The 27,353-nt window shown below is 47.5% G+C and overlaps 1 protein-coding gene across 3 annotated transcripts in view; it reads right to left on the bottom strand.

The window, feature by feature from the left end:
• PRDM11 (PR/SET domain 11) overlaps positions 1 to 27,353 on the bottom strand; it is an 80,086-nt gene that overhangs the window by 31,241 nt on the left and 21,492 nt on the right. Inside the window, exons 1-4 of one of the 3 annotated variants that reach the window (XM_032488520.1) lie at positions 17,387 to 17,414; positions 16,143 to 16,267; positions 15,678 to 15,781; positions 14,851 to 15,113 (exon numbers count right to left, since the gene is read on the bottom strand). In XM_032488520.1, the coding sequence (XP_032344411.1) occupies positions 14,851 to 15,113; positions 15,678 to 15,781; positions 16,143 to 16,261 (486 nt within the window). In that variant the 5' untranslated portion in view covers positions 16,262 to 16,267; positions 17,387 to 17,414. The other 2 variants (XM_014558847.2, XM_032488519.1) reach the window with 2 other exon arrangements.

Below are 27,353 nucleotides of genomic sequence, written 5' to 3'. Positions count from 1 at the left end.
ATTTACTGCAAAAAGATCAGCATTTTAACAGGGAGGAACACATTGTTTTGTGGAAGAATGTCTGCCACAGTCAAGGACTCACTGTTGGGCTCCTCTAAATGGTGCCATAACTGGATGCTGCTGAGACTGGAGTTTTAAAAACCTGATTTGTTTGCAACTTTTCAGGAACCCATCGAATCCATAAAGCATTCTGATTTTCAGCTCTGCAACTCCTCTTAGAGCAAAGTGGTTACCAAAATGACTGGTGAAGCCATCTGCAGTTGACAAAGCTCTTTCACACATCTCAGATGCTCCTCTCAGAAGCCCAGGAGGCAGACAGCATCACCTCTGTTCACTAGACAGTTCCCAGACCAGCAAATTGAAACACAGAGAGATAAACAGGCCTGCCTGAACTCGAACTTGAACTCTGGCCTCTGCTATGCCCAGACACATGGAATGAAGAACACTTAAACTGGAAGGGGGACTCTGAGATTATTCAGGCCCTGGGCTCATAACCTGGTGTCTATGTCTTGACTTCAGCCAAGAGAAGAAGGAGGGTCCCTTAAAAATGTGCACAACATTTTATGAATGTTGGTATATGCGTATAACTTCCTAGGTGACTCAAGAAGGCTCAGAAACCATGATCCAACCCTTCTCCATACCTCCCCCCCACCATTTAACTGACAGTGGAATTAGTACAGTTGGGCCTACTATTCACAAGTTCAGCATCCACAGATTCAACCAATGGAGGATCAAAAATATTTTTTTAAATTTTTCCATAAGTTTCAAACAGCAAATTAAAATTTGCCACACTGCATACATCCAGAGGAAACTCTAATTCTAAAAGATACATGCACCCCAATGTTCATAGCAGCACTATTTACAATAGCCAAGACATGGAAGCAACCTAAATGTCCATCAACAGATGACTGGATAAAGAAGTTGTGGGGTGTGTGTGTGTGTATATATATATATATACACACACACACACATACATACATACATATAATGAAATACTACTCAGCCATAAAAAAGAATAAAGTAATGCCATTTACTGCAACATGGATGGACTTGGAGATCATCATACTAAGTGAAGTAAACTAGAAAGAGAAAGAAAAATACTATATGACATTGCTTATATGTGGAATCTAAAAAAAAAGACACAAAGGAACTAATTTACAAAACAGAAAAAGACTCAAAGACATAGAAAACAAACTTACGGTTACCAGTGAGGAAAGAGGATAGGAAGGGATAAATTAGGAGTTCGAGATTTGCAGACACTAACTACTATATATAAATTAGTTAAACAATGAGTTTATACTGTAGAGCACAGGGAACTATATTCAATATCTTGTAGTAACCTACAAAAAAAAGAATATGAAGAGGAATATATGTATCTATATGTATGACTGAAACATTATGCTGTACACCAGAAATTGACATAACATTTAAACCGACTATACTTCAATGAAAAAAAAAAAGACATACTGGAAGGATTAAATAAATAAATAAATAAATAAATAAATAAATAAATAAATAAATAAATGACTTGGAAGTTCTGCTGCTAAAAAAAAAAAAAAAAGCCTGTCACATCGGCAACTATTTATACATCATTTACATTATATTTACACACCATTTACATCGTATTGGGTATTATAAGTATCTAGAGATGATTTAAAGTATACAGGAGGATGTTGTGTAGGTTATATGCAAAGACTGCACCATTTACATAAGGGACTTGAGCATCCATGGATTTTGGTACCCACGGAGGTCCTGGAACCAATGCCCTGCCAATTCCAAAGGACAACTGTACGTACTTTCTTTTATTATTCTATTTCTCAAAATTCAAAAAGGCCTTGGACACCTGGTAAATGAGGCATGTTGACACACAATCCCAAATTCCACATCCAGGTTTTACATCCTGTAATTTCACTCATCACCCCTAGCCAGTCCTGAAACACGTGTGAATCTAACTTGAGATGATAAAGGTGCAATGTGCTCATCACCTGTATGCAAAAAGGATAAATACAGCCCCTGGGGTATGCTCCATTAGATGCTGCATCCTCATTTTATGGATAAGAAAACTAGAGCTGGGCGAGAACGCTGACTAGCCCCAAGACACGTTTCCCTCAAGTGGGAGGAATGACGGAGTCCAGAGCCCTGTCATCAATGCAGACAGCTCTTCCCTTCCCCTGTCCCTCTGCTCTGCCTGGAAAAGGCACACGGTCTTGGAACCAGCCTCCAAACCACCACCCCCTATCCCGAACACACTTGGCCTCACTCTTCTTGGTAAGACTTGGTGGCACTGGTGAAATGCACTCTTGCACTTGAGGAGTGGCATCAGGAGACGGGCTTGAATCCTGTCTCTTTGCTCTGCCTGACATGCAGGGTCTTAGGGCAAAGGTGGGAAAAAGACCCAAGAGAATCTGCCCATCTGGGAGGCAGCAAAAATGCAAATTAAAATGGGCATGTGGCCCAAGAGAAATTAGACAGAAACAAACTTTATACATCATACAAAAGATTTGAAGGGTCTTCCCAGTTCACAAAGCAGAGAGAAGCAGTTGACAGGGCTGATGTGAAATGCACCAAATGGAGTTATTCAAAACACAACCGGCATATCCATCACAGGCAGCTCTCCACCAATAACCAGTGAAATGATCTAGAGATAGTGAGAAAAAAAGCAGGGAAAAAAGCCAAAAGCCCCACAATGAGTTACCACTTCACATCTACAAGGATGACTAGAATCAAAAAGTCAATAACAATAAATGTTGGTAAAGATGTGGAGAAATCAGAGCCCTCATATACTGTTGGTGGGAAGTTAAAATGGTCCAGCAGCTGCTCTGGAAAACAGTCTGGCAATTCCTCAAACATTTAAACACAGAGTTACCATACGACCCCACAGTTCCACTCTGAAATACAGACACAGGAGATAGGTCTACACAGAAACTTGTACTCTAGTGTTTACAGTAGCATTATTCATAATAACCAAAAGGTGGAAACAACCCAACTGTCTGTGAACGGATACACAGACAAACAAAACGTGCTACTGCCATGCAGTGGAATACTACTTGGCCATAAAAAGGAATGACACCTGCCACAATTCGGATGCACCTTGAAAACATTAAGCTGAGTGAGAGAAGCTGGTCACAAAAGACCACATACTACATGATCTTATTCACATGAAAGTCCAGAATAGGGAAATGTATATAGTCAGAGAGTAGCAGAGTGGTTGCCTAGGGCTGGAAGGGAAAGGAGGGGGAAGGTGGGGGTGACAGTTAAAGGAAAGAGTTTCTTCTTGAGGTGAGGAAAATGTTCTAAAACTGACTGTCATGATGGCTGCACCTATCTGCGAATATACTAAAGATCACTGAATTACACAATTAAATGGGTGGCTTGGATGGTACATGACTTCTAGCTCAATAAAGTAGAAAAAATCTTCCAAATATTCAGCAGCAGCAATAAGACAAGGAAAAGGAAATAACCTTCTATCACTGGCTAGACAAGTCTTCCCCAGAGAAACAGGAGTGTCGGTCTGAGTGGAAGACCAAGGGATGTCACGTGGGCATCTAAGTAGTCACGCTTGGGGTTGGGGATTAGGAGCTCCAGCTTTGGTTCAAACTCCTGGTTCCACGATTTGTTGTGTGGCCTTGGACAAGTAACCTGGCCCTTTAAGCTCATTTCTCAATCCGTAAAAAGGGGTAATAATACTTATCCCATAGCACGCTTGGGCAGATGTGAAAGCTAAGTCACACACATCCTTTAGCGCCCAACAAATGACAGCTACTGTCGTCATTATGACAGTGGTTGCCCTAACAGCGTTTGCTCAGGACCCCCTGGGATTTCAGGGCGCTGAATCTGGCTCTGAGGGGGTAAATCAGATAAGATCTCTCCTGGAGGAATTTTCAAACACCAGGAAACCCCAAATCCACTATTATTAAAATCAGAAAGTTCACTAGAAATTAGTGTTTCTCAGAGTAAGGTCTTCAGATATGTTCTCAAGATCCAAAAGTTCTCACAAAGAATTTGTAATTCACTGTTTTCATTTTTTAAAAAATCAATATATGGGAATGCCCATGAGATTTCAGCCCCCAAAGAGTATCGTGCTTGTGACTGAGTTGGCACTTGTGCTTATGAATTCCTGGCCCGGCTCTCGCCCCTCCCTACCACCCGTGGCTGTGTGACTCTGCACTAGACTCTGTCTTACAGGTGGCCTGGATTTCTTCATTCCTTGGTCTTGGGTCCAGCCACATGACTTGTTTGGCCAATGGGATATTAACATGCATGATGCAAGCACAGGTTTGAAATGTGCTTGTGAGGGTGGGCTTGCCCGTGGGGCCTCTGTCTTCACAGGAGAAGAGCTTCCCCAGGGAGCCCCTGGCTCTTCAGTCTGGGCCCAGAACAGACACACTTGGAGTGGACCAGGCCCTCGGTGGGGAGCCAAGCTTACCCTGCCACTGGAGGCTGAGCAGCCCAGCCGAGCCCAGTTAAATCAGCCCAACCACAGGCAACCAGCAGACGCATCAGAATAAATGAGGATCTGCAGTCAACCAGCAGATACCTGAGCAAAAATCAATGACTGCTGTTCTATGCCTGGGGGCAGCAGACCAGGGCCTGCAGGCTAAATCCAGCCCCCCTCCCTGTTTTATACAGCCCACCAGCTAAGAACGGTTTGCACATTTCTAAATAGTTGAAAATAAATCAAAAGAAGACTATTTCATCATGTGACAATTACATGGAATTCAAATGTCAGTCTTCATAAATAAAGGTCTAACTAGAACACACACTTCTGGCTGCTCTCGCACTACGATGCCAGACCTGAGTAGTGAGACAGACCCGGTAGGCTCCACAAAGCCTAAAACACTTACTATCAGGCCCTTTACACAAAAAGTTTACCCACCCAGGTTCCACGTCACTGAATTTGAAGGTAGCTGGTTACATAATAACAGCTGACTGTACCATACCAATTATTACTGCTTGCAATGAGCCAATGATAAAAAGAACAGATACAAACTTAATATGTCAAGGACGCATTCTGGCAAAGACTAAGAAACAAAGTGGCTATTGCATTAGCAAAAGAGTTTCCAGTGTTTCAAATACAGACAAACAAATAAAGAAAATAAAATATCATATGGCACACAAAAGCACAGGCACGTCAGAACGCCACCAAAGAAATTGTGTCTAAGTTGTCACTATCGCATTCACTCTATAAACAGCAATTTAGTTGCAGTAAAATGTCATCCAAAACAGGACACTGATTTTGTTAGTTTGAATTACATTAGTTTGTGTAGTTCTCTGCATTTTATGTTTGTCTGTTTTGGTTGTATATCTGTTTAACAGCTATGAGAAATGTTGTGTTCATCTAACTTTTACGTTTAAACCTTTTAAAGTAACTTTGGAATAAAATTAACATAACATTGGGACCCCATAAACATTAAAAGTCAAACACCTGACCAACAGGTACATGAAAAGATGTTCAGCATCACCAGTCATCAGGGAAATGCAAAGCAAAACCACAATAAGGTATCACTTCATGACTGTCAGAATGGCTTTCATCAAAAGTATAAGAAATAATAAGTGTTGACAAGGGTATGGAGAAAAGGGAACCCTTGAGCACTGTTTTGGGAATGTAAATTGGTGCAGCCAGTATGGAAACCAGTAAGAAGGTTTCTCAAAAAATTAAACACAGAACTGTCATATGATCCACTATTTCCACTTCTGGGTATTTAACCAAAGAAAACTTAGCTCAAAAAGAAATCTGCAACCCCATGTTCATTACAACATAGCCTGTAACAGCCAAGAAATGGAAACAACCTAAGTGTCCATCAGTGGATGAATGGATAAAGAAAATGTGGATAGATATACAAGAGGATGCTTTTCAGCCATAAAAAAGAAGGAAATTCTGCAGTTTGCAACATGGATGGGCCTTGAGGGCATTATGCTAAGTCAAATAAGTAAGACCAAGACAAATACTGCATGATCTCACTTACACGTGGCATCTAAAGGAAAAACAACAACAAAACAAAATAAAACCCCAGAAACTCAGAATTCATAGATACAGAGAAGAGACTGACAGTTGCCAGAGGCAAGGAGTGAGAAGGTTGTCAAAATGCGTGAGATGGTCAAAATAAAATAAATTAGTCCTGGGCATATTAATATACAGCATGGTAACTACAGTAACATGTATACATATATTTTTAGACGTCACCTCAATATAACACAAGTGAGAAACACAACTGCAGAAGAAGTGCTGAGGAGACCAGGAATGTTGAAGGTCAAGTTTAGAGCCAACTTATATTAGAAATATTGGACTAGTTCAGAATAGTTTTTCGTGCTTTACTTTTGTTCCAATATAACAGATTTTGAGAATTACAGGCTCAGTTTCAGCCAAAACTAGCTCACTAGCATATTATATTTGGGGGGGGGTGTGGAATATCTGTGGTTCAGTTCATGATTCAATAATCAAACAGCCACCATTTCTAAAACAGCTATACAAGCCAGGCTATTTAATGCTTCTGGTAATAAGAGAAATCTCAGGAGGGAGGCACATATTTTTATTCTTGGAAAAGCTGACATTGAATCAGCAGTGTTTTAAGATCCGTAACATCTTAGAACATGAGAAAAGCAACTTTTTTCGAGCATCATCTTCCATTTTCCTTCTAAGCACACGCTGTACTCCTGCTGCACCTGTCACCAATTCCCCATCTCCACATCACACGTGCCCCCGTGCACATGCCGTGCCCACGGCTTGTGATTCCATGTTCCCTCAGTTCCTGACTCCATTGGTCACAGTTCAACTCATCCCTCAAAACCTAGTCCAGGCTTAGAAGCAAGGACACCCCAAGAACAACGTGCACATCTAATGCTCAGAGATTTGATTTCTAGGTACCATTTCTCACTGAAACAAATCAGAGCTCCTAGGAGAGATGGCTAGAACATCTTTTTTTTTTGTACCAGAAAGTAAGGAAGTCCTAAAAGAAGGACAAAGAGTCTGAACGGGCTCCCGCTGGCCAAATCTAGGGCAATTTAAAGCTCAAAATGAATAACGCTGGGAATGGACTAGAACACACTGAAGGGAAAAAAAAGGAATCCACGAGTCCACACTGATAGTAAAAATAACTGTAAAATGAGGGATGGGGTGGGAGAGAAAGTTGACCACTGTTTTTTTAACCAAAGAATGTCAAGTCACGAATGTAGAAGGAATGGTTAAAAATCATTTCAAACCACGAAAAATAATTGATACAGACAAGAATCATCAATAGTTGCTAGACCACTGGGTTAAAGAGAAGACAAGCAGACCTCACGTGCTCCTGTTATCTGTAGTGAGAAAGACACAACATCCTCGGTGCCAAAAATCTAGAATCTGAATCTATCGTAAAGAAACAATCAGACAAATCTAAACCGTGGAACATTCAGCAAACAACTGCCCTGACCTCCTCCAAAGTGTCAATATTGCGAAAGAGAAAAAACAATGCAGGGAAACTGTTCTAGGATAAAGGAGACTAATGAGACATGACAACTAAATGCAATGTGTGATGCTTGAGTGGGTCCTGAATGGGGGGGAAACTATAAAGGCCATTACTCAGGGCAATTGGGAAAATCTGAATATGGATTATAGTTGAGACAGTACTGTATCCATGGTTAAACTTCCTGAACATAATAATTATATTGTGATTATATCGGACAGGGGTCAGCAAGCAACAGCCGGCAGGTCAAATCCAACCCCTCATCCTTTTTCATACAGCCTGGGAGCTAAGCATGGTTTTGCTTGCTTTTTTAATGATTGAAAAAAAAAATTTAGGGGGTATCATTTCACTTGTTCGATTTTCAAAATGTATACGAAATTTCAATTTCATTTGAAATGATATGAAATTCCTATTTCAGTGTTTATAAATGAAGTTTTATTGGAACCCAGCCATGCTTATTCATTTATGTGCCACCTATAGTTGTCTTCACTGTACGATGGCAGAGCTGGCCAGCGGTGACAATGGCCGCACGGCCCACGAAGCCTGATGTCTGTAACTATGTCTCAAACAGTTCAGAAAATACAAATGAAAAGACTGTGTGTGCGTGTGTGCACCTACACGGGCCTGGGGGTAGATACATAGAGAGAAATTTAAGCAATTGTTATAGAAGGTTAGCAATGGGTGAATCTAGACACAGGGTGTGTAGCTGTTAATTGTACTGTTCTTGTAACTTTTGTATAGAGTTTGAAATTTTCAGAATATAGGGTTAATAGAAATTAACAAACAAACATGAATAGCACGTGCTCATACTCTCACATACACAAAAGTCCAACCTGTCTCAAATATCCCTTCTTTCCCTTCCTTCCTAGAACAGCCCATTATGCTTCCCTTTGCTGAACGCCCCCCAAGCTTGGTCAGACCTGCCTGCTGCCGCTGACGTCACAAAACACTGCAAGTGTCTGCTTACACTTCATCTATTCCAGCTACTCGGGGGTTTTCGGACTCTGTTCTGGAGGGTGTGCCACAAGCTTTTGCACGTGCAATTTCCAGTTTTAAAACAAATCTCCATTTTATGATGGACGCTGAAATGGAACACACTGAAACACCATTTCACGTCTGCTTCTCCGCAGAACAGTAGGAGTCTGGCAGGCGGAGAGGCTGGCTGACAGCAGGTGAACAATCCCACCACATTGTGTCCTCTTTGTAAGGAGCCCTGGGAAATCTCCCACCCAGCATTTACCCAGCAGAGCAGACATCCTCGGGAGCTACCTGGGGCTTCTCATGTTATGGCTGGAGAGCACTGGTAGCTAAGCAGGCTCGCCTTTTCCCAGTGGCTGCCGGATTTGGACCCTCTATAGCTAAAAGTACACAGACGGGTCATTATGGTATGCATTTTTAGCCTCATTCCTGGCTCCATTTAGGGTCTCCACCCTTGTTTTTCTTTCTTCTCTCTCTCCCAGTTTTAATATGCTATCATGTTATATTTTATATATCCTGCTAGGCTGCCCTAAATCCCTTCTGGAACCAGACTGGGTCTAAGTGAAAAACTGAAATAGAAACCCTGTGCTGGCCTCCTCTTTCTTCTGCCTCTTTACCAAACCATATGGCTGCCTGGCACTCTCTCCCCGAGCACCTCATGCCTGCAGCATCGTCCCTGGCCTGCAGTGTCTGAGGGCAGCCTGGCAGCCTTGGCAATGACTTACAGGGACGAGTAAGTAGAGGAAGGAGCACTTCTTTTCTAAACAGCCAGAACTGAGTGCAAAGCTCCTTCCAAGAAGGACATGAAGGAGGGATGCAAAGTGGAAATGGTCATTTGGTTCATCTAAACCCAGGCCCTGTCCCTGCACTGCACTGTACACAGCGGGATCAGTTTTCTTCCGGGTTGAGAGAGATCAAGAGGGAACTTGTACTGGGCAAGAAGGATGAATGGAACAGAGTCAACCAAGGCCGGGAGGTAGGAATAGGCAAGACAAGTAAGGGAGATGGAGAGGACCAGGAGGCCAAATGAGAGGGTGGGTTCTAGAGTCAGACTGCCCAGGTGTGAATCCCAGCTCAGCTACTCACTAGCAGTTTAGCTTTGTGCAGGACTCACCCTCTCCAGGCCTCAGTTTTTTCAGCTGTGCAATGGATAGAATAAGACCTCCTTCACAGGGGCATCGCTGGGATCAAATGAGATCATGCTGTGATGTGCTGAATATAGACCCCGCCACACAGTAAGTGCTCAGTACACGTAAATGGCTATGCTCACCCTTACGGTATCACCACCCCTCCCACTGGGGGAGCCACCTCTCCCCCCTCTCTCACCATTCAGCCAGCCCATCATCTGAGCAGGCAGAGCTCTTCCTCATTCCTACTTTGCCCCAACGGAGGCCTCAACTGAGGATGGACATGCACGCGCGCGTACACACACACACACACACACACACGGGCACTGTTCAAGCCATTTTGCACATCTGTTCTCTCTAGATCTTCAACGCCTCTCACTTCTTTGGATCACAAAAGTCAAAGCCTCCATATGGTCCTGCGACCTCCAGCCACACCCTCCCCGCACCCATCCATATGTTGCAGCTCAGAGGCCCTTGGAAGGAACCTCCAAGGGAGCAACACTGCCGCCTCTGATCCCACCCATGAACCACGGGCCACGCCCACTCTTGACGGGTGGAACTGGTCTGTGACCAGGCTGCAAACTCCAGGGCTTCCTGTTCTCCCTTTTTTCCGGATCCCAGACCTATGCCAGGCCACAAACTTGGGGAAGCTGCCTTTAGAGACCCCCAGCTTGCCTTGCTAGGCTGTCCCAAGGGGCAAAGTCTGGTGAGGGGAGGAGGGGGTCCTGTTAGCCCTTTGGGCATGACACTAGATTTCCTCCCCTGAGACCTTCTCACAGGCTGAGAAGCCATCAACCTCCTCTTCTACCCATCCTTCAAGACCCATCCCCAATCTGCGTAGCCAAAACCGGAACCTTCTGCTCAGGGCCTAGTACCTGGGAATTGTTCTGTGTCTGAGGCTGGATTGAATCTGGACCACATTCAGTGAATGAATATATATATTCGTTGAATATAACCACATTCACTGCTCCCCCTCCTCAGGCGTGTCTCCCCAAGAAGGAACTCCTTAGAGCCTCCAGCATCACACAGACGTGCTGTCTTTGAAGGAACCCCAGGTCTGCCAGGTACCAGCGATGGACGTTGGAGCCTCTTACTTAACCTCTTCAGTTCTGGGTTCGCTCATCTGAAGGAGAGGGGCAGCCACCTTCACCCAAGGGACTGTTTTGAGGGAGAATGTTGTATACACTTAATGTATAATAATTGCTCAAGGAGCAGTCAGACTTTTAAAATAAGTCGGTCACCCTTGCTGGCTCCCTCTTTTCACCTCCTGCTCTTACTTCAATCCACAGCAATGTGGCATTCACCCTTGAAACCGCCCCTGCCAAGGACACCAAGACCTGAGTGTGTCACCTGAGCTATTAGGCTCTCGATCCTCAAGCTTTTCACCCACTGCAGCCCTGACCCTACCACCCAGCCCTTCCCTGGACTTCAGTTGCATAAATTTATATGCTTGGTCTCCGTCCCCTTCGTATCCAGGCATCTCCCTGCAGCTGCAGACCCACACATACTGACGCGCCCTGGGACAGCTCCACCTAGCATCTCATTGGCACCTCCAGCTCTACGCACCCCAACCTCCATTCTCCCTAATCTCAGGTCACCTCTCTGCACATTTTAGCAGATGTCCCCACAAACACACAAGCCCACTGGATTAGTGTCCTCTTACTGCTACACCAAATGGCCACAAATAAAGTGACTTAAGACAACACAAATTTATTGTCTCACTTTTCTGAAAGTAAGAAATCCTAAAATCAAGGTGTCGGCAGGGCTGAGTTTTTTCAGAAGGCTTGAGGGAAGAGTCTGTTTCCCGGCCTTTTCTAGCTGCCTGCATGTCTCAGCTCCTGCCTCCTTCTCTATCTTTCAGCAGCAGAGCATCTTCCAATCTTTTCTTCCTCTCCTGCCTTTCTCCTATAAAGATGCTTATAATTACATTGGGTCCACCCTGATAATCCAAGATAGTTTCTCCATCTCAAGATCCTTAATTTAGTCACACATGCAAAGTCCCTTTTACCAAACAAGATAACAACACTTTCACAGGTTCCAGGGATCGGGACACAGCCATCTGTGGAGAGCCATTATTTGGAGAGCCCAGCATGCTTACCTTCCTTCATCTGCTCCAAATCTCTAGGAAATCCTCCAGGGACAGAAGAAAGGTTGACCCACCTCCTTTCCACATCCAAGGTCTCCATGTGACCCTTCTCTCGTAATACAAAAGCTTACCCATCATGCCTTTTCTCCACTCTATATCTAACCATTTCCTCAGCAGGACTCCCTCCACTGGGGTTTTTTTTTTAAGGAAGTTAACATCTCATGAACAAACTCCCTAGCTCCTAGTCTTCCTTCAACCATCACCCTTCCTGTCTTTCTCCTCTGCTTCGTATCTCTAATCAAACCTCTTAGAAGTACCTATATGGGTCACCTCCACTCTAATAAGGTTCCCATCTCATTACCCTTCTGCAGGATTTCTCAACCCTGGTGATATTGACAAGTGAGGCCAGACCACTCTTCGTTGTAGGAGGCTGTCCTGTGCATTAGGAAAGGTTGAGCTGCATCCCTGGCTTTTACCTTCTAGATGCCAGGAGCATAGCCCCATCCCAAGGTGTGATGGCCCAAAATACCTCCAAACATTTCCAAGTTTCTCAGAAGGGGGACAGGGGGTACACATTGCCAGTTGACAACCACAGTCTTATAGTGACAGATCTTGCTGAAGTCGCCAATGATGTCCCTGGCACTAAATCCAGTGGACACTTTTGAGCCCTCCTCTTGCCTGGCTTCTCAGCAGAATTTGACACTGTTGGACATTCTGGCTTTCCCACCTCTCGGGCTCCTCTTGCTCTGCCTCCCGTGCAGGATCAAGCTCCCCTTCTGCACAGCTGTTGAAGTTCCTCAAAGCTTAGTCCTAGGCCCTCTCCATCTCTCGCTTAGCCCGTTCTCCCTGGGGCCTGCCCTCCACTCCTCTGGCCCCGCTGACCACCTCTGCACAGATGACTCACCAAGTGACATCTCCAGACCTCCTTTCCATGCTCTGAACCCATGTATCTAACCGCCTAGTCGACATCACCACTTGGATATCTTGACATCACTCTAAACGGAAGTCCAAAACCCAAATCAGGATCTTTCCCCCAACCTAGTTCCCTTCCGGCATTCCCCATTCTCAGAAAAAGGCACCATTCCTGACTTGTAGGGAGAGGAACACCGCAGGAGGGGTTCCTGACACTTCCCTCTCCCTTACTTAAGCCAACTGGTCTCTTTCCAAGTCAAATCTCTTTCATCTCTGAAACAGTTTACAAACCAGTTCACCTGTCTCCATGTCTCTGCTCCACCCTAGCCCAAGCCTCCACCATCGCCGCCTTAGACAATGACCACAGCCCTCTGATGACCAAAACCTCCACCCCATTAGTTTGCCAGCCTGCAGCCAAAGTCATCCTTTCAAAACATAAATGAAAGCTTTTCATTGCTCTTAAAATAGAGAACGAAAGTCACAGTTCAGCCCACTGGGCTCTATATGACCAAGAATCCGTCTCCTCCAGGCCCTGTGTTTGCAGCACTCCAGGCACACTGACCTTCCAGTTGCTCAAACACACCATGCTCTCTCCTGCCACAAGACCTTTGCCCATGCTGTTCCGTCCATCTCCATGCCCTTCACCAATTATCACCTGGCGGGCATTCTCTTCTTTCAATCACAGCCTATAAGGAAGCCTTCCCTGACTTCTGGCCACATCAAATCCCTTGTTTGTTCACTTGTCTCCTAGCCTCACTGTCTCCATCAGCTTTCAGAGTCATCATTTTACATGCACTTATCTTACTCTTTAATTCATTCCATCCTCCCCACAATAAACTCTAGGAGTGCAGGACTAATGTCTGATCTGGCCCACCACTGTGTCCCCAGAGCCAACCCAGTGCTGGGCACAAAGGAAACCCTTTGTGTTTACTTAGTAATTAATGAATGACCTTTCTCCCCCCTAGCCTGCCTTTCTCTATTGCGCTCTCATTTATGTTCAAGTTTGATGCCTGAAAGTCATCTTTGATAATCCTTTCTTTTTGGATCTTTAAACGTCCTTCTTCCTCACCCTCACATCTTGTCTACCAACAAATCTTGAGGATTCTCCCCACTAAATCTCTCCCAGATGTGACCATCTCTAGTACCTGAGTTTAAGCCACCATCTTTCCTTATGTAAACCCCCACCCCAGCCTCTTACCTAGAATCCCAATCCTCCATCCTGCAACCCACCAACTCATACCTCTGCCTGAAATGCTCTGATGGCTTCCCCTGGCCCGCAGGATGAAGGATGCTCTCGTCACGGCATGTGAAACACAGCAGGATCTGGCCCCTGCCTCCTTCTCCTGCCAATTCTTGCCACTTTGTCTCCGGCTTACTGCTGTCACCCCACTGGACTTCTCAGGGGTCCTGTCTCTCAGCTGTTCTGTCTGCTTGGATCATTTTTCCATTCCCCTTCCATTAAATGCTACTCATTCTTCAAGTCTCAGACTAGAGGAAATCTTGCCCAAACCCCTCAAGAAGACCAAGAACAACAACAATAATAATAGCTGATATTCACCGTGTGCTCGCTAAGGGCAAGCAGGACTCAGAACTCTGCAGTGACGACTCAGCTCATCTTCACCATCAGCTATGATTATGCCGGCACAAAGAAGTTGAATGACTTGTCCAAGGTCGCATTAGATAGTAACTAGCAAACCTGGCTGATGTAATGAACTTGGGCTACAGCCCCCAAATTCCCGAGCACTGTGAACGCTGCCATCTCCCTCTACTCCCAGAGCGTCCTGTATTCCCCCTTCAGTAGCTACTGTCACATGTGCGCGTCCTTGTTCATGGCCTGTTCTCCCCACCAGACTGCCCACTCCCTGAGGGCAGGAACCATGTCTGTCTAACTGGAGGCTTTACCTCTAGCACCAGGCATTACTGCTTTTTCAGCTGAATGTCACACTCTAAAACGCCACAGTGCCCAGCTCCAGGTCACCCACTCCAGAGGAGGGCTCCGGTAAACCCTTCATAAATGTCATACAATGGCGTACCAGACACACACACGTGAGGATTCATGGGGAAATTGCCCCACCACTGGTTCTGCTGACTACTGCCAGATGGGGCTCCTCCACATGCCCCTTGACCACCAAGGGTCACAGCCACTCAGCCTTGGCAAGGGGACAGCAAGATCCATCATCCACGAGTCTGGGAGTGATGGCAGAAAAGCTCTGGGGCCAGGCTGGACCAGCGTAGGGCTCCCCCTGCTGGTTTCCTTCCACGTTCGTGGCGCCCTCTTCCCAGGCACAGCCCAGGAGACACTCACCAGCCACGAGAAGAAGCCAGCTGATTTGTCCTGGGTGGAGATCTGCCCCTCATAGGGACCGAAGATGTGGCCCTTGGGGATGACCTCATTTATGCATCGCACGTCATTCTCCCCACTGGCTTCCTTGACCACCTCCATGCCCTGGGGGATGGTGAGGGCGGCCCGGTCTGGGATGCCCACAGGCACCGGCGTGTCAGACACAAACACCGGGGGACCGTGGTTCGGGCACTCATCCACAAAGTACTCCTGGCAGGACTCGCAGACTGGAGGGATGGAAAGAGGAAAGAGAGCCTCAGTTGCTGCAGAGAGGAAAGACCCCCACGGAGGTGGCTGAGGGGCTGATGGGACGCCTACCCTGAGGACAGCATCGGGCAGTAGAAAGCACACAGCAGGGGACTCAGGAGTCCCAGCCCTGGCTCCATCCCAGCCAGCCACAGGCCCCTGAGTCTTCTTCAGTAGCCAATAACCCACTATCTTCCGTGAGGGCTCAAAGGACATGTCTGCCAACGCTAAGGAAGCCAGTAGCTCCCTTTGTTTCAAATTTGAAAAAACAGAAGAAAGACCATGACTGGAGTCAGATGGGTCTGGCATCTGTAGGGGAATTTAACCCTCACCGAGCCTCAGTGTCCTCCCCTGGAAAATGGGACCAAATAATAGACACCTCGGTGGCTGATTGTGAGGATGAACTGAGGTCTGGACCTGTGTCTGGTACATCATAGGTGAAGGCATGTCATGACTATTATCACTGCTGATTCCCTAACCAGGGGTGGGGTGGGGGGTGGGGGTGAAGGGCAGAGTAGCCAAGAATAGCCCCAAGCTCCACTTACACCAGAAGTCCACTTGCTGGAAGCTTTTGGGCATGATGAGGTCACGCTTCCCCTTCAGTTTCTTGGGCTCCACTTCCATGGCCGATGGGTCTGATCTCCTAGAGCTGGCCAGGACAGGGGCCAGTAAAGAAAGCAAAGAAGCCATCAGAGTGAGAGGCTGGTGGGCGGAGAAGCCAAGGACTTGGCCAGGAGGCTCTGGGGCTTCGGGGCAGGTGGAGGAAGCCCAGCCAGGCTGCTCGTTCATTTGGTGCAGGAGGTAGTGGAAAGGCAGGAGTCCAGAGGCTCAGGCCTTCTTGGGCCACTGCTTGGGTTTTTCTAGAGCCTGCGCTCACCTCTGGTCCCAGGAGCTGCCCAAAGCAGGGGAAGAAGATGAGCAAAGAGGAAGGTCTCGCCTCAGGGTCTCCAATCAACCCAGCCCAGTGATGCCCCCCTTCTCCCTCTCCTGTCCCCCAATAGGGGCCTCACCAGGGTTGGCCATACTCCTGGTCGCGAAGTGGTGAGCAGACCTCTGTCTTCACCACCGTCACCATCTCCCCCACGGCCGCCTTGGTCTGCGCCAAGCACTCCTTCATGTTCTCAGTCATTCTGTCCTGGGGACGCGAAGGCGGGACCAGCACAGGAAGAGGATCAAAGAGACAGGGGAAGAGGGGTGAGTGGCGGAGAGGGCAAGCGGGGGTCCCGTGGAGTCTGGTTACCCTCCCTGCCATCCCCAGAGGAAGCGCTTGAGAACACAGACAACAAAAACAGCTGTAGCCCGGCCAAGAGGAAATGCCATTTCTATCCCAGGCTGGTCCTGGGGACGACTGGAGCCACCAGCCCCATGGGGTCAGGGGCCGGGAGGAGCTCAGGCCAGGAGGCAGAGCTGGGAAGCACAGCCTGGATCCCAAGACCAAAGGGCAAAATGTAGGAGGGACCCACAGGAGCCTAGGCACAAAACTGCAATGGGGAGCAGGGGAGGGATCCACAAAGGTCCCGCTGGGGCCAAGGGGTGCAGGCAGATGAAATGAGCCCGGCGCTCCTGGCAGCTCAGCCCCTCACCCAGGGGCGGCCAGGGAATGCTGCCAGGCTCGCTTTGCCAGCTCAGAGCAGGTACAGGCGGGGCCTGGGGGTCCTCGTGTGGGCCGGCCCTGACTCCAAGCCCCACCCAGCTCTCTCTAGGGGAGTCTCCCTAGTCCGCAGCTTACCGCCCTCCTCCACCACCGCGCCGGGCTTCAGCCCCTCCCTTGGCACCCCAGGGTCCTCATGCCAAGCCCCGGGACACTCTTCAGGCCAGGACAGCGCTCAGCTCGGGCTGGAGCGCGATCGGCCCCTGGACTGGGCGAGCAGCGTGTGTGACTCACTACCCGGGGCCCCGCTGGCCACACCCCTGCTCCTCGGCTAATCAGCCCCCTGCTCCCCACCGGGGCCCCAAAGCCGCCGGCAGCGGGGAGGGGTGTGGGGAAACGTGACGGCCTGCCCCCTCCTCCGAGCCGGCGGGGACTGGGGGCGCGCGGAGGGGGGCGGGGGCGGCCCGGGCCGGGCCAAGCCGCCCCCGCCACAGCCCTCCCCCGGGCCGCCCTAGCCCCGGGGGCCCGGGGGTCGTCGCGGCCTCGTGTCCGGCGGGGAAAGTGTGAGATCCCGCGAGCGGGCCGGGGCGGCGCACGGGTCTGGCGCAGGGGCAGCGCGGGGGGCCGGGGAGGGCGCGGGCTCGCTCTCTCCCTCTCACCAACCTTCCCGGCGGGGCGCTCCCTGCCCTGCCCGGCCCGGCCCGGCCCGGCCCGGCCCTGCCCAGCGCCCGCCCCCCGCCCGCCAGGCCCGGCATTCCTTGCGGGGGCATGTGGCTTCTTGCCGGCCCCGGGGGCACGCAGTTGGCTGGCGGCCGGGAGGGGGGCGCGCGGGGAGCGGGAGGAAGCGGGCGCCCGGGAGGGGCCCCCCGCCTGGGAGGAATTCCAGCCCCTCCCGCGGGGCTCAGCCCCCACGCGGGCCGGGGGGCGCCAGGCGGGCGTCTGGTGAGGAAGATAGCGCGGGGGAGGCTGGGCCCCGCGGCCCACCGAGCGCCCTCCCAGCCTCGGCAGCCCACTGGGCTCCGTGGCGGCGTGGCCAGAGGGACGCCGGCCACCCAAGTCTCCGGCCACCCACCGCACGCACGCCCCTTTCCCCACCTGTGCGGCCTAGGGTGAGGAGCCGCATCTGCCAGGGGCCGCACGCTTGATGCTTAGCTGACCTCACAGCCCACAGAAAGGTCCCCAGCCACCCATGAGGGGGCAGGGGTTGGGAGGTCACCGAGCCAGGAACCTAGTGCTGGAAGATGTCAAGTGACTCGCTCAAGGTCACACAGTCCATTCTTGGTGAAGTCTGGACTGGAGCCTGGGGCCTTCTGAGTAAATTGGAAACAGGAGAACCCCTGTTGCAAGCGTTTTTGATTCAGGGCTGGTTCACCTCCCTGCCACACCCTTAGCCGTCTTCTTCCATAAGGATGGCTGGACTCACCCTTGGGTCCTTAGGTGGGTTCAGGCCTCAGCCCACAGGTCCAGATGGGGGCAAGACCGAATGGATTTGTAAAGGCTCACTGAACACCCCTGCCCTGAGTAGCACTTCTCACCTGGATGGACAACATTCACACACAACACATCCTGAGGCAGTTAGTCTAGAGGTTAGCAGCCTGGGCACCCAGATCCCACTGCCTGTGTTCAAGCCCCACTGATTGACTATGCGACCCTGGGCAGGTGTTAAGGACTGAAAGTTTGTGTATGCCCCATCAAAATAAATTAATAAATAAATAAATAAATAAATAAATAAATAAATAAATAAATTCCTATGTTAAGCCCTAACCCTCAATGTTTCTGTATTTGGAGACCGGGCCTGTGAGGAGGTGATAAAGGTTAAATGAGGTCATAAGAGTAGGGCCCTAATCCAATAGGTCTGGTGCCCTTTAAGAAGGGGAAGAGACACCAGGGCGCTCTGTCAGGTGAGGACAGTAGGAAGGCAACAATCTGCAAGCCTGGAAGAGAGCCTTCACTGGAAACCAAATTAGCCAGCACCTTGCTCTTGGACTTCCCAGTCTCCTAAACTGTGAGAAATAATGTCTATTGTTTAAGCCACCCAGTCTATGGCATTTTGTTATGACAGCCTGAGCTGACTAAGACAGCAGTTTTCTAACTTCTTCTGTTTCTTCATCAGGGAAATGGTGGCAAATATTAGATTCTATCACAGACATTGTTGTATTAAACGGACAGAGATGAGTTTGGAGAGAACTCGGCACAGTCCTTGTATCCACTGAAGAAAGCTCATCAGGAAGGTGGGGATGAGTGACATCATTAAGGAGTGGTTTTGAATTCTCACCATTGGATTTGATTTAAGTCAGTCATTTGCAAACTCTGGGACTATATTAGGAACTGACTGCTTGGGACCATTTCACATGGAGCTCTCGTGCTCTGGCCCCTCTGCCTTCCCCTGGCTCCACCTGTATGCCATGCTCCATCCCACCAGGGGCCTGTGAATTTGCTGTGTACTCCACCTACAGCACACCTGGAAAACTCCTACCCATCCTTCAGCCCTCACTGCCCCTCCATACCCTCTTTAGCCCCATGTCCCTCTCCTCATGTCACCCTTAGAACAGTCTTTTGTTAGCATGATTACTTGATTAATGTCTGTTTCCCATAAGAGATCATGAGCTCCCCAAGGACAGAGTGCAGGCGTTTCTGTTCACCATGGACTGGCCAGCCCTTGCAACAGTTCCTGGCATCAGGGCAGAACTAGTAAAAGACTAGCCAGGTACCAGGCATAAACTTTGAAGTTGGTACCCGCTCTCCAGGTCATGCCCTTGCAGGACTGGCACCTGAGACTGAAGGCCTCCTTAAATTTTGCACTCCAGGTGACTCGCTTGCCTTACCCTGGGCTCATCCTTGCCTAGCACATGGCATATTCTCAATAGATATTTGCCAAGTAAATTAATGAACAAATGACCCATGTTGTAACTCACTGCCCCCCCCCCCCCCCGCTAATATGTCCTTCTGGCCTCATTGAGAATCTCAACTCGAAAAGAGAACTCAGAGGGGGAGACAGGGTGGGAGGGTTATTGTTCAGAATTCTTTTCTTGGGGCGCTCTCTCATGACCTCTGCCAGGCAGGGTAGGTGAGGTTGGCATTGAGAAGCAGTGAGAGGGTGATGGAATTAGACTCCTGAGGCCTGGAGCCTGAATTTGATAATAAGCGTAAAGTCTAAACTGTGTGACCACGGGCACATGACTTCAACTCTCTAGGCCTTAGTGTCTTCTTTGGTAAAAAGGAAAGAATCAAAATCGCTCCAGAGAAATCAATGAGACAAAGGCTGGGTCAAGGCCTTGAAAAGAGCCAAGTGCTACAGTTTGTAAGGGATATTAATAGTAAACTGGCTGCCAGAGGCAAGGGGGTGAGCAGGAAGAGAGATGAGAGAGGGGTTGGAGGGAAGAGAGACCAAAGAGGGGGGAAAGAAAGGAGGGAGCAGTGGGCAATAGTAAGAGAATAAAGGCTGAAGGGGAAGAGAGTGAGGAGAGGAAATCAGAGAGAAAAAAAGAAGGTGGGAAGGGACAAGGAGACTGAGAGACAGAGAGAGAGATGAGGGAGAAGGCACTCAGACATTTTTCTAAGTCTTAAATGGTCCTGCAAAAACCATCTCCTTATGAGAAAAGGATTCATTTGAATCTCAAAATAGAGATGTCTATTGGCTACTTCCTTTCATGTCTTATTTTTCCTTTACATCCCATCTTTGTTATGTAAAAAAAAATTGTGATAATTTATAACATAAACCCATACTCAACAGGACATTTGAGCAATCAGAGACTTCAGGAAGAAAGAATGATGCCAATTAAATCCAGATTCTGTTGCAAGATAGTAATCTAGCATTCCATTCAGTTCTGAGCCTCCTGGCAGCTAAAGCAAAAAGGGAAACACGATGGGTTACAAGGTATTCATTATTTGACACCTGTTTATTGACTGCACAGTTAAGTTCTTGCCATTCTTGGAGGGGTCCAGCTGCCTGGAGAACCAGAATCGAGCATGACTGATGTGCATTATGACTCCCTTCTGTGTCTGCGATCAAGGCCATGGGGACAGGGAGGGAGAAGATAGGATGTGGCAGAATGAACTTCCATTTAGGAAGACAGAGAAAACAGAGGCTTGTGACCTTCACTGGGTCCATCTCAACAGGCACTGTCAGGCCTGAGCCAGGTGAAGCTCCAGGAACTGTTTCTGCAGGCAGCACTGGCCCTGCTTGCCCAGAGAGGGGCTTGGGGGAGGGGTGGTCGGCAGGCCTCCTGGAGGACTCCAAGCTGCTGGCAATGCTCCCTCTCAGCTGGCTCCTCTGAGTCTGCACGCGCAGAGATTAGGCATGTTGCAAACCCGGCAGTGAGATGCAGACCAAAGAGGAGGGGACAGAATGAAGCTCAGGAGCCTGCGGCTCTGTTTTCACCCTTGGCAGGGTGCCAGGGTCCTGGAATGCCCAGCAGCCAGTGTGGCCAGAGGACTGGGAGTCTGTACCCACTTGGGGGATCCTAGAGGCTGACATCATGAAAATCTGGCAGGTCTGCTGTTATATCCCCCACAGCATCCTCTATTGCCCCCTCGGATGACAAAGAGACAAGCAGTTAGGGGGCTGGCCCAAGTCACACACTGACCTGGGCTGGGGACCCCAAGCCCTGGGTCTCAGTCCTGGCTATGCTGTAAACTTTTTAGGTGACCCTGAGCAAGTTCCTGCCTTGCCCTGAGCCTCAGTTTCCCTTTCCTTAAAAATAAAAGGTCTAACATGGTTCTTAACAGTAAACCATGGGGGTAATGGTGGGAAAGCATAGGATTATTACAGGGAATTGTTGAATTTATATATCCAGAAAACACTGCCTATAGAAAGAATAAATTATATGCCTTGAACTTATAAGTAAGACACACTTGCAAATATATGTAGATACTTCTGTGATGAACAAAAGGTATATCAATTAAAAAAACATTACTGATTCACAGAATCCTATGTCACCATATGTTTTATTAATCAACTCATACCAGCACAGCCACTCACAAGCTATGTGACCTTAGGAAAATTCATTCACCGCTCCTACCTTGGTTTCCCCAGCTGTCCAATGGTACTGATATCAGGACTGGTATCTAGGGCTGTTTTACATAGCATAGCACCTGGCATATGATAAATATTAGTTCTCTATAAATATTAGTTCTTTTTATCATCTGTTTTATTTATTATTTTAAAGGTGTAGCACATATCAGGTGGGCATATTGGTGAAAATTTTTTGACATTAAATGAGGGCCTTCACAAGCAGTTAATACCCTTAATAGAGAAACACTTTTAATAAATCTATACTATAATATAGATGTTCGTCCCAGTAGAAAAAACGGAAAAGAAAATGAAAAAGCAATTTGCAAAAGAAAAAAGACAAACGGCCAATATGCTTTATGGAAAACCACAAAACTTTAATACTCAAATAAACATTAATTAAAACAAATAAATATCACTTCTCCTCTATTAAATTGGCAAAGATTAAAAATCAAGATACTAGTCAGAGTTGGCAAGAGTGTAGGGAAAATAACCCTACGTACCTTACTGGCTGGAATAGAAATCGGTGTAAACTTTCTGCAGGGCAATTTGGCAATGCATATCAAAAGCCTTGAAATGAGAAAAACCTTTGTAGGAGCAATCCTAAATCTAGGAATTCATCCTAAGGATGAAATTAAGTTGTATGCAAAGATCTACCCACAAGGCTGTCCTCTGCAACACTGAGAAACAGGAAATAACTTAAACCTCAAAAACAGGAGAGAAGCTAATACATAACATACAATGAAATATTAGACAGCAATTAACAATGCTTTAGAAGAATATTTATTGACATGGAAACACATGCTCAACAAACTGCTAAAGAAAAATGAAAGTTATGAAGGGAAAGAAGCCAATCTGAAAAGGATGCATCCTGTATGATTCCAACTCTATGACATTCTGGAAAAGGCAAAACTATGGGGACAGTAAAAAGATGTTTGGCTGCCAAGGGTTAGAAAGTGGGCAGGGTGAAGAGGCAGAGTACAGAGGATTTTAAGGGCAGTGAAACTACTGTATATGATGCTCTAATGGTGGATACATGTCATTATACATTTGTCCAAACCCATAGAATGTACACCACCAGTGAATCTTACTGTAAACTATGGACTTTGGGGGATAATGATGTCTGTGTAGGTTCGGCTGTTGTAATAAGTGTACACGCCTCTAGTGTTAACGTGTAATCAACAAATGAGTGCCTGTTGGGGTGGCCAATGGACTGGCCACATAGCTGAAGACAGATGTGTCCGAGCACACCTCCAACTCTTGGAGTCTGGGCTAGTCCTGAGACTGGTACCAGCTGTCCATCACGGGGGAGGTTGTGCATGTGTCCGGGCAGGAGGTGTATGGGAACTCTCTACTTTCCTGTGAACCTAAAACTTCTCTAAAAAATGAAGTCTTTTTTTTAATGAAAGTTGTGAAAAGACAGATACAAAATAATTCCATATAAAAATATGTATTTAGCTATATGGATTTGCACACACAAGTCTGGGAGCATACATTTTGGGATATCACTAGTGGTTAGTTGTGGGGTTTATGTTAAAGAGAGTTTCCATTTTCTTCTGTTTTGCTTAGGAGAAAAAAAAGTCACTTAAAAGATTGTAAAAAAAAAAAAAACCCTCTTCATACTCATTTAGTTGAGAAATTGCTAATAATTGCTTAGAAGATAATATCTAAGATTCCTCCATCTTTACTCACTTTTCATTAGACACTGCGATCTATCCAGTTATTTGGGAGGAAGGAGGAATCAAAATTAAAGACTGAATACCAGGCATGTAAGTGCCACCTGACGCATAGTGGGATGAATGAATGAATCAATCAGGCGACCAACTGAGAAATCAGGGCCCCGGATTTCTACCATGAAGCACCTCTGTTTTAATATTTATGACTCCCATTTTGTCTAGTAAACATACTGTACAAATTGTGTAACAATTCATTCATTTTCCTAGTCTTTCCAATACACACAGGTTATGTGATAACCAGGGTGAACACCCTGGTTAGTTGCTATCATTCTAAGCAAAAGCAAAGAAATCTGGCTCGCTCATTCACTTGTCCTGCTGATTACGGGGAGCTGGGTGATTTTCATTACACTTCTTTACGTTCAAAAAATAGCTCGGTGGATAGACTAGTATGCAGAAATGAGACAGAACCATAACTGCACACTCTAGTATGGATGAGTCATGAGGCTGAGAAAAGAAATGAGACCCCAAGGAGTATATGCTGTATGGTTCAATTTATATGAAGTTTAAAAAAATGAGCAGAACTATGGTAGTTAGAGGTTACTGGCTATCCTTGCAAATAACTAGGAAGGGGCAGGAAGGGGGGTCTTAGGGTGCTGGCTATGTTCTATTTCTGGATCTGGGTACTGGTCCCATGGGTGTGTTAAGTTTGTGAAAATATATTGAACCTACGCTATGCATTTTTCTATATGTATTTATATGTCAATAAAAACAAAGAAAAAATCTGCAGGGGCCCTAAGGGCAAGGAACTCCCATGGGGGGACCTCCAACCCCATCCAGCCCCTGATTTTGCAGCTGGAGGAACTGGGGTCCAGCCAGTGGAAGCTCCGGCCTCAGTCACAGCAGATTAGGTTTCAGGCCTTTATCTGCACAGCAGTTTCCACTGAGCATCAGCGGGGTACTGGCCAGGGCCTGTGGAACAGTCTCTCAAGGTGGTTCCTCCTGCAGAACCTTTTAGAGGTAATATGTCAACTCCACTGTGGTAAGACTCTGATAAGGAGTTGAAAGAAGCACTTACGAGTTAAGTAGAGAAGATGGAGAAAAACAGCACCTTTTTTATGAGTTTGTTTCTTACAGTAGATACCGCTGGTGGCTTACCTGGATCCCTTTCCCCCTTTTCTCCCACTGATGGAAGCGGACTTTGTTCAGGTGCTACACTGTCCTCTCCAGACCGACGGCCCTACCCTCGGGAGAAAGCACGCAGCCATGGTGGCACGTGGCAGCCGGGTCCTGCGGAAGACCCAGCAGGAATCACCTCGGGATGCGGCTGGCAGGGCAGAGCAGAGGAAAGGTCTGCTGTAGTAATAAATGTATTTGGTCTTTGTCCCCAGTTCCTGGAACAGAGCTCCTAAAACCTTTGGAATCTCCCAACAGGAGAAACTTTTGCTATTCCTAAGGAGCCCCTTGCTGTCACACCTGAGTTTATGCTAATGAGGTGACTTAGGATGGGGCCTCTTGATAGACTTAGGATGGGCCAGAAAGACCAGGAGATTAGAGTTAGAACTTTCAGCCCCATCCACTGACCTGGAGGTAAGGTGTGGCGGGGGTGAAGACTGAACGCCATAAAAATTCTTATACAAGATTCATAGAGCTTCCTGGTTGGTGAACACATCCAGATGCTGGGAGGGTGACATGCCTGGAGGGGCCATGGGAGCTCCACGTCCCTCTCCCCAAACCTTGCTCTAGGCACTGCTTCCATCTGACTGTTCTTGAGTTGTACCCTTTATAATAACCAAAAATAGTAAAGCACTGTCCTGAGTTCTGTGAATTGTTCTAGCGAATTATAGAACCTGGGAAGGGGGTCGTGGAGACCCCAGATTAATGTTGGTCAGAAGTATGGGTGGCCCAGGACTTGTGAGTGGCATTTGAAGAGAGGACAGTCTTGAGGGAGTGGGCCCTCAACCTGTGGGATCTGTGCTAATTTCAGATAGTTAGTTTCAGTTGGTGTCAGAGAATCAGAGCATGGTTTGGTACTGGAAAACATCTCTGAGACATGGTTAAGGCATTAAATCAACTAGTCCTAAAATCTGCCCTACTCCTGCACTCCCTATTTCACTTCTTTTTACTCCAGCCAGACTAGGACAGGGTCTCTGTTACGTGTGGCCAATGCCATCCTCACTGGTACCCTGCCCTACCAACGGTGCAGGCCCCACCTACCCGCAGGTCCAGTCTGGCTGGGATCAGAACTCTGGCTATGCCTCTGTAAGGCATCCACCTCCATGGTGCCTTGGCCTACAAAGGGGCAAATGGAGGCTGCAACATTATACCCCCAGTCGCCCCACTCCCCCAAGTCCAAGATCTGACCTGAAGCTATAAACCAAGCCATCTCCCTCAGGCAGTGCTGGTGGGAGTGTAAACTGGTACCTCTAGGGAGAGCAGTTTGGCACCGGGAACCTTTCAAAAATGCACATAACCTTCGATCCTGCAATTCCATGTCTAGGAATTTTTCCAAGACACATGTGTAAGAGTATTCATTGCAGCCCTGTCTGGAATAGCAAAAGACTGGGAACAACCAACGTGTCCATCTGGATGTTGGTTAAATAAATGATAGCAAATCCATACAACAGGCAGCTGTTTCAAAAGAGGGAATAAACTCCATCCCCTGCTTCTCCTCTGCCCCTCCCATCCATTCTCCACACAGTAGTCAGGGCAAACCCTTATAACCCAAGTCAGATCAAATGGCCTGCAGTTCAAAAACCTCCATGGAGCCCCAACTCCTGCAGAGCAAACCGCAAAGATCTTCAGTGGCACTCCAGCTGGACCCAGGCTGCCCCCACTCCCTCTGGACCTCATCTCCTACCACTCCCCCTTCACTCCCACCGCAGCCACAAAGGCTGCCTTGCTCAGCCTGCTACGAGGCACGCTTCATCCTGAGACTTTGCACTGGCTGTTCCCTCTGCCTGGAATGCTCTTCCCCCAGAGATCCACAGGGCTCACTCCCTCATGGCCATCAGCCCTTTGCTCAATATCACATTCTCTGGCCACCTAGATAAAATTGCAACCCCCTGACACTTTCTACCCCTCCTTCCTTGCTTTATTTTCCTCCGGAGCACTATCACTATCAAATATATGTAGTACTTATTTATATTAGTGGCTAGCTGTGCCCCCGACTAGAATGTAAACTCCAGGAAGGCAGAGATGTGTGTCTATATAGTTCATTGCTGTATCCTCTGCCGCTAGAACAGTGCCTGGTGCAAAGTTAAGCACATGACCCAAAATCAAGGTAAAGAAGCATATGTATCATTTGAGAGGCAGCAGAGAACGGTGGTTGAGAGCATGGATTCTGGCCCTGGGCTGCCTGGGTTCAAATCCCAACTGCCTCAACCACTGTGTAATGTCCGGGGAGTGCCTTAACCCCTCTGTGCCCAGGAATGTTAATAGCACCTACACTGTAAGGCTGTTACAAGGATTAAATGAGTTAATGCTTGTTATTTACCTAGAATGGTGTCTGGCATGAAGTAAGATATATAAATGTGTGCTATATAAAATAAATGTGCCCTGTTTTAATAAAATTAAAAGGACATACACATTTATATGTGCTTACGTATGCACAGAACAGCTCTAGGCTATGACAGCTGCTGTTCCTGGGATTGAGGGCTAAGAGAGGAAAGAAACTTACTTCCCACTGAATTTTATGCCAGATGCATGCATTTCTAATTTTAAAAATAGATTAGTAATGCCTAGAAGTTAGTAACTGTTGAGGCTGGGCGACAGGTATATGGAAGTTCATTATACTCTTCTATTTTTTTTGTAGAGTAAAGAGTTTTAAAATACATATCAGTATTAATAGTTTAAAAAACAAGTCCCAGCCTATCCTGCCACTTCCCCTCCCAGCAGGCCAGCAAATGGAACACAAGGGGAGATGGCATCTGCTGATGGGGTGGGG

The sequence above is a fragment of the Camelus ferus genome, chromosome 10 (genome assembly GCF_009834535.1).
Source record: "Camelus ferus isolate YT-003-E chromosome 10, BCGSAC_Cfer_1.0, whole genome shotgun sequence".
NCBI lineage: Eukaryota > Metazoa > Chordata > Mammalia > Artiodactyla > Camelidae > Camelus > Camelus ferus.
This window is presented reverse-complemented; position numbering and strand designations above follow the sequence as displayed.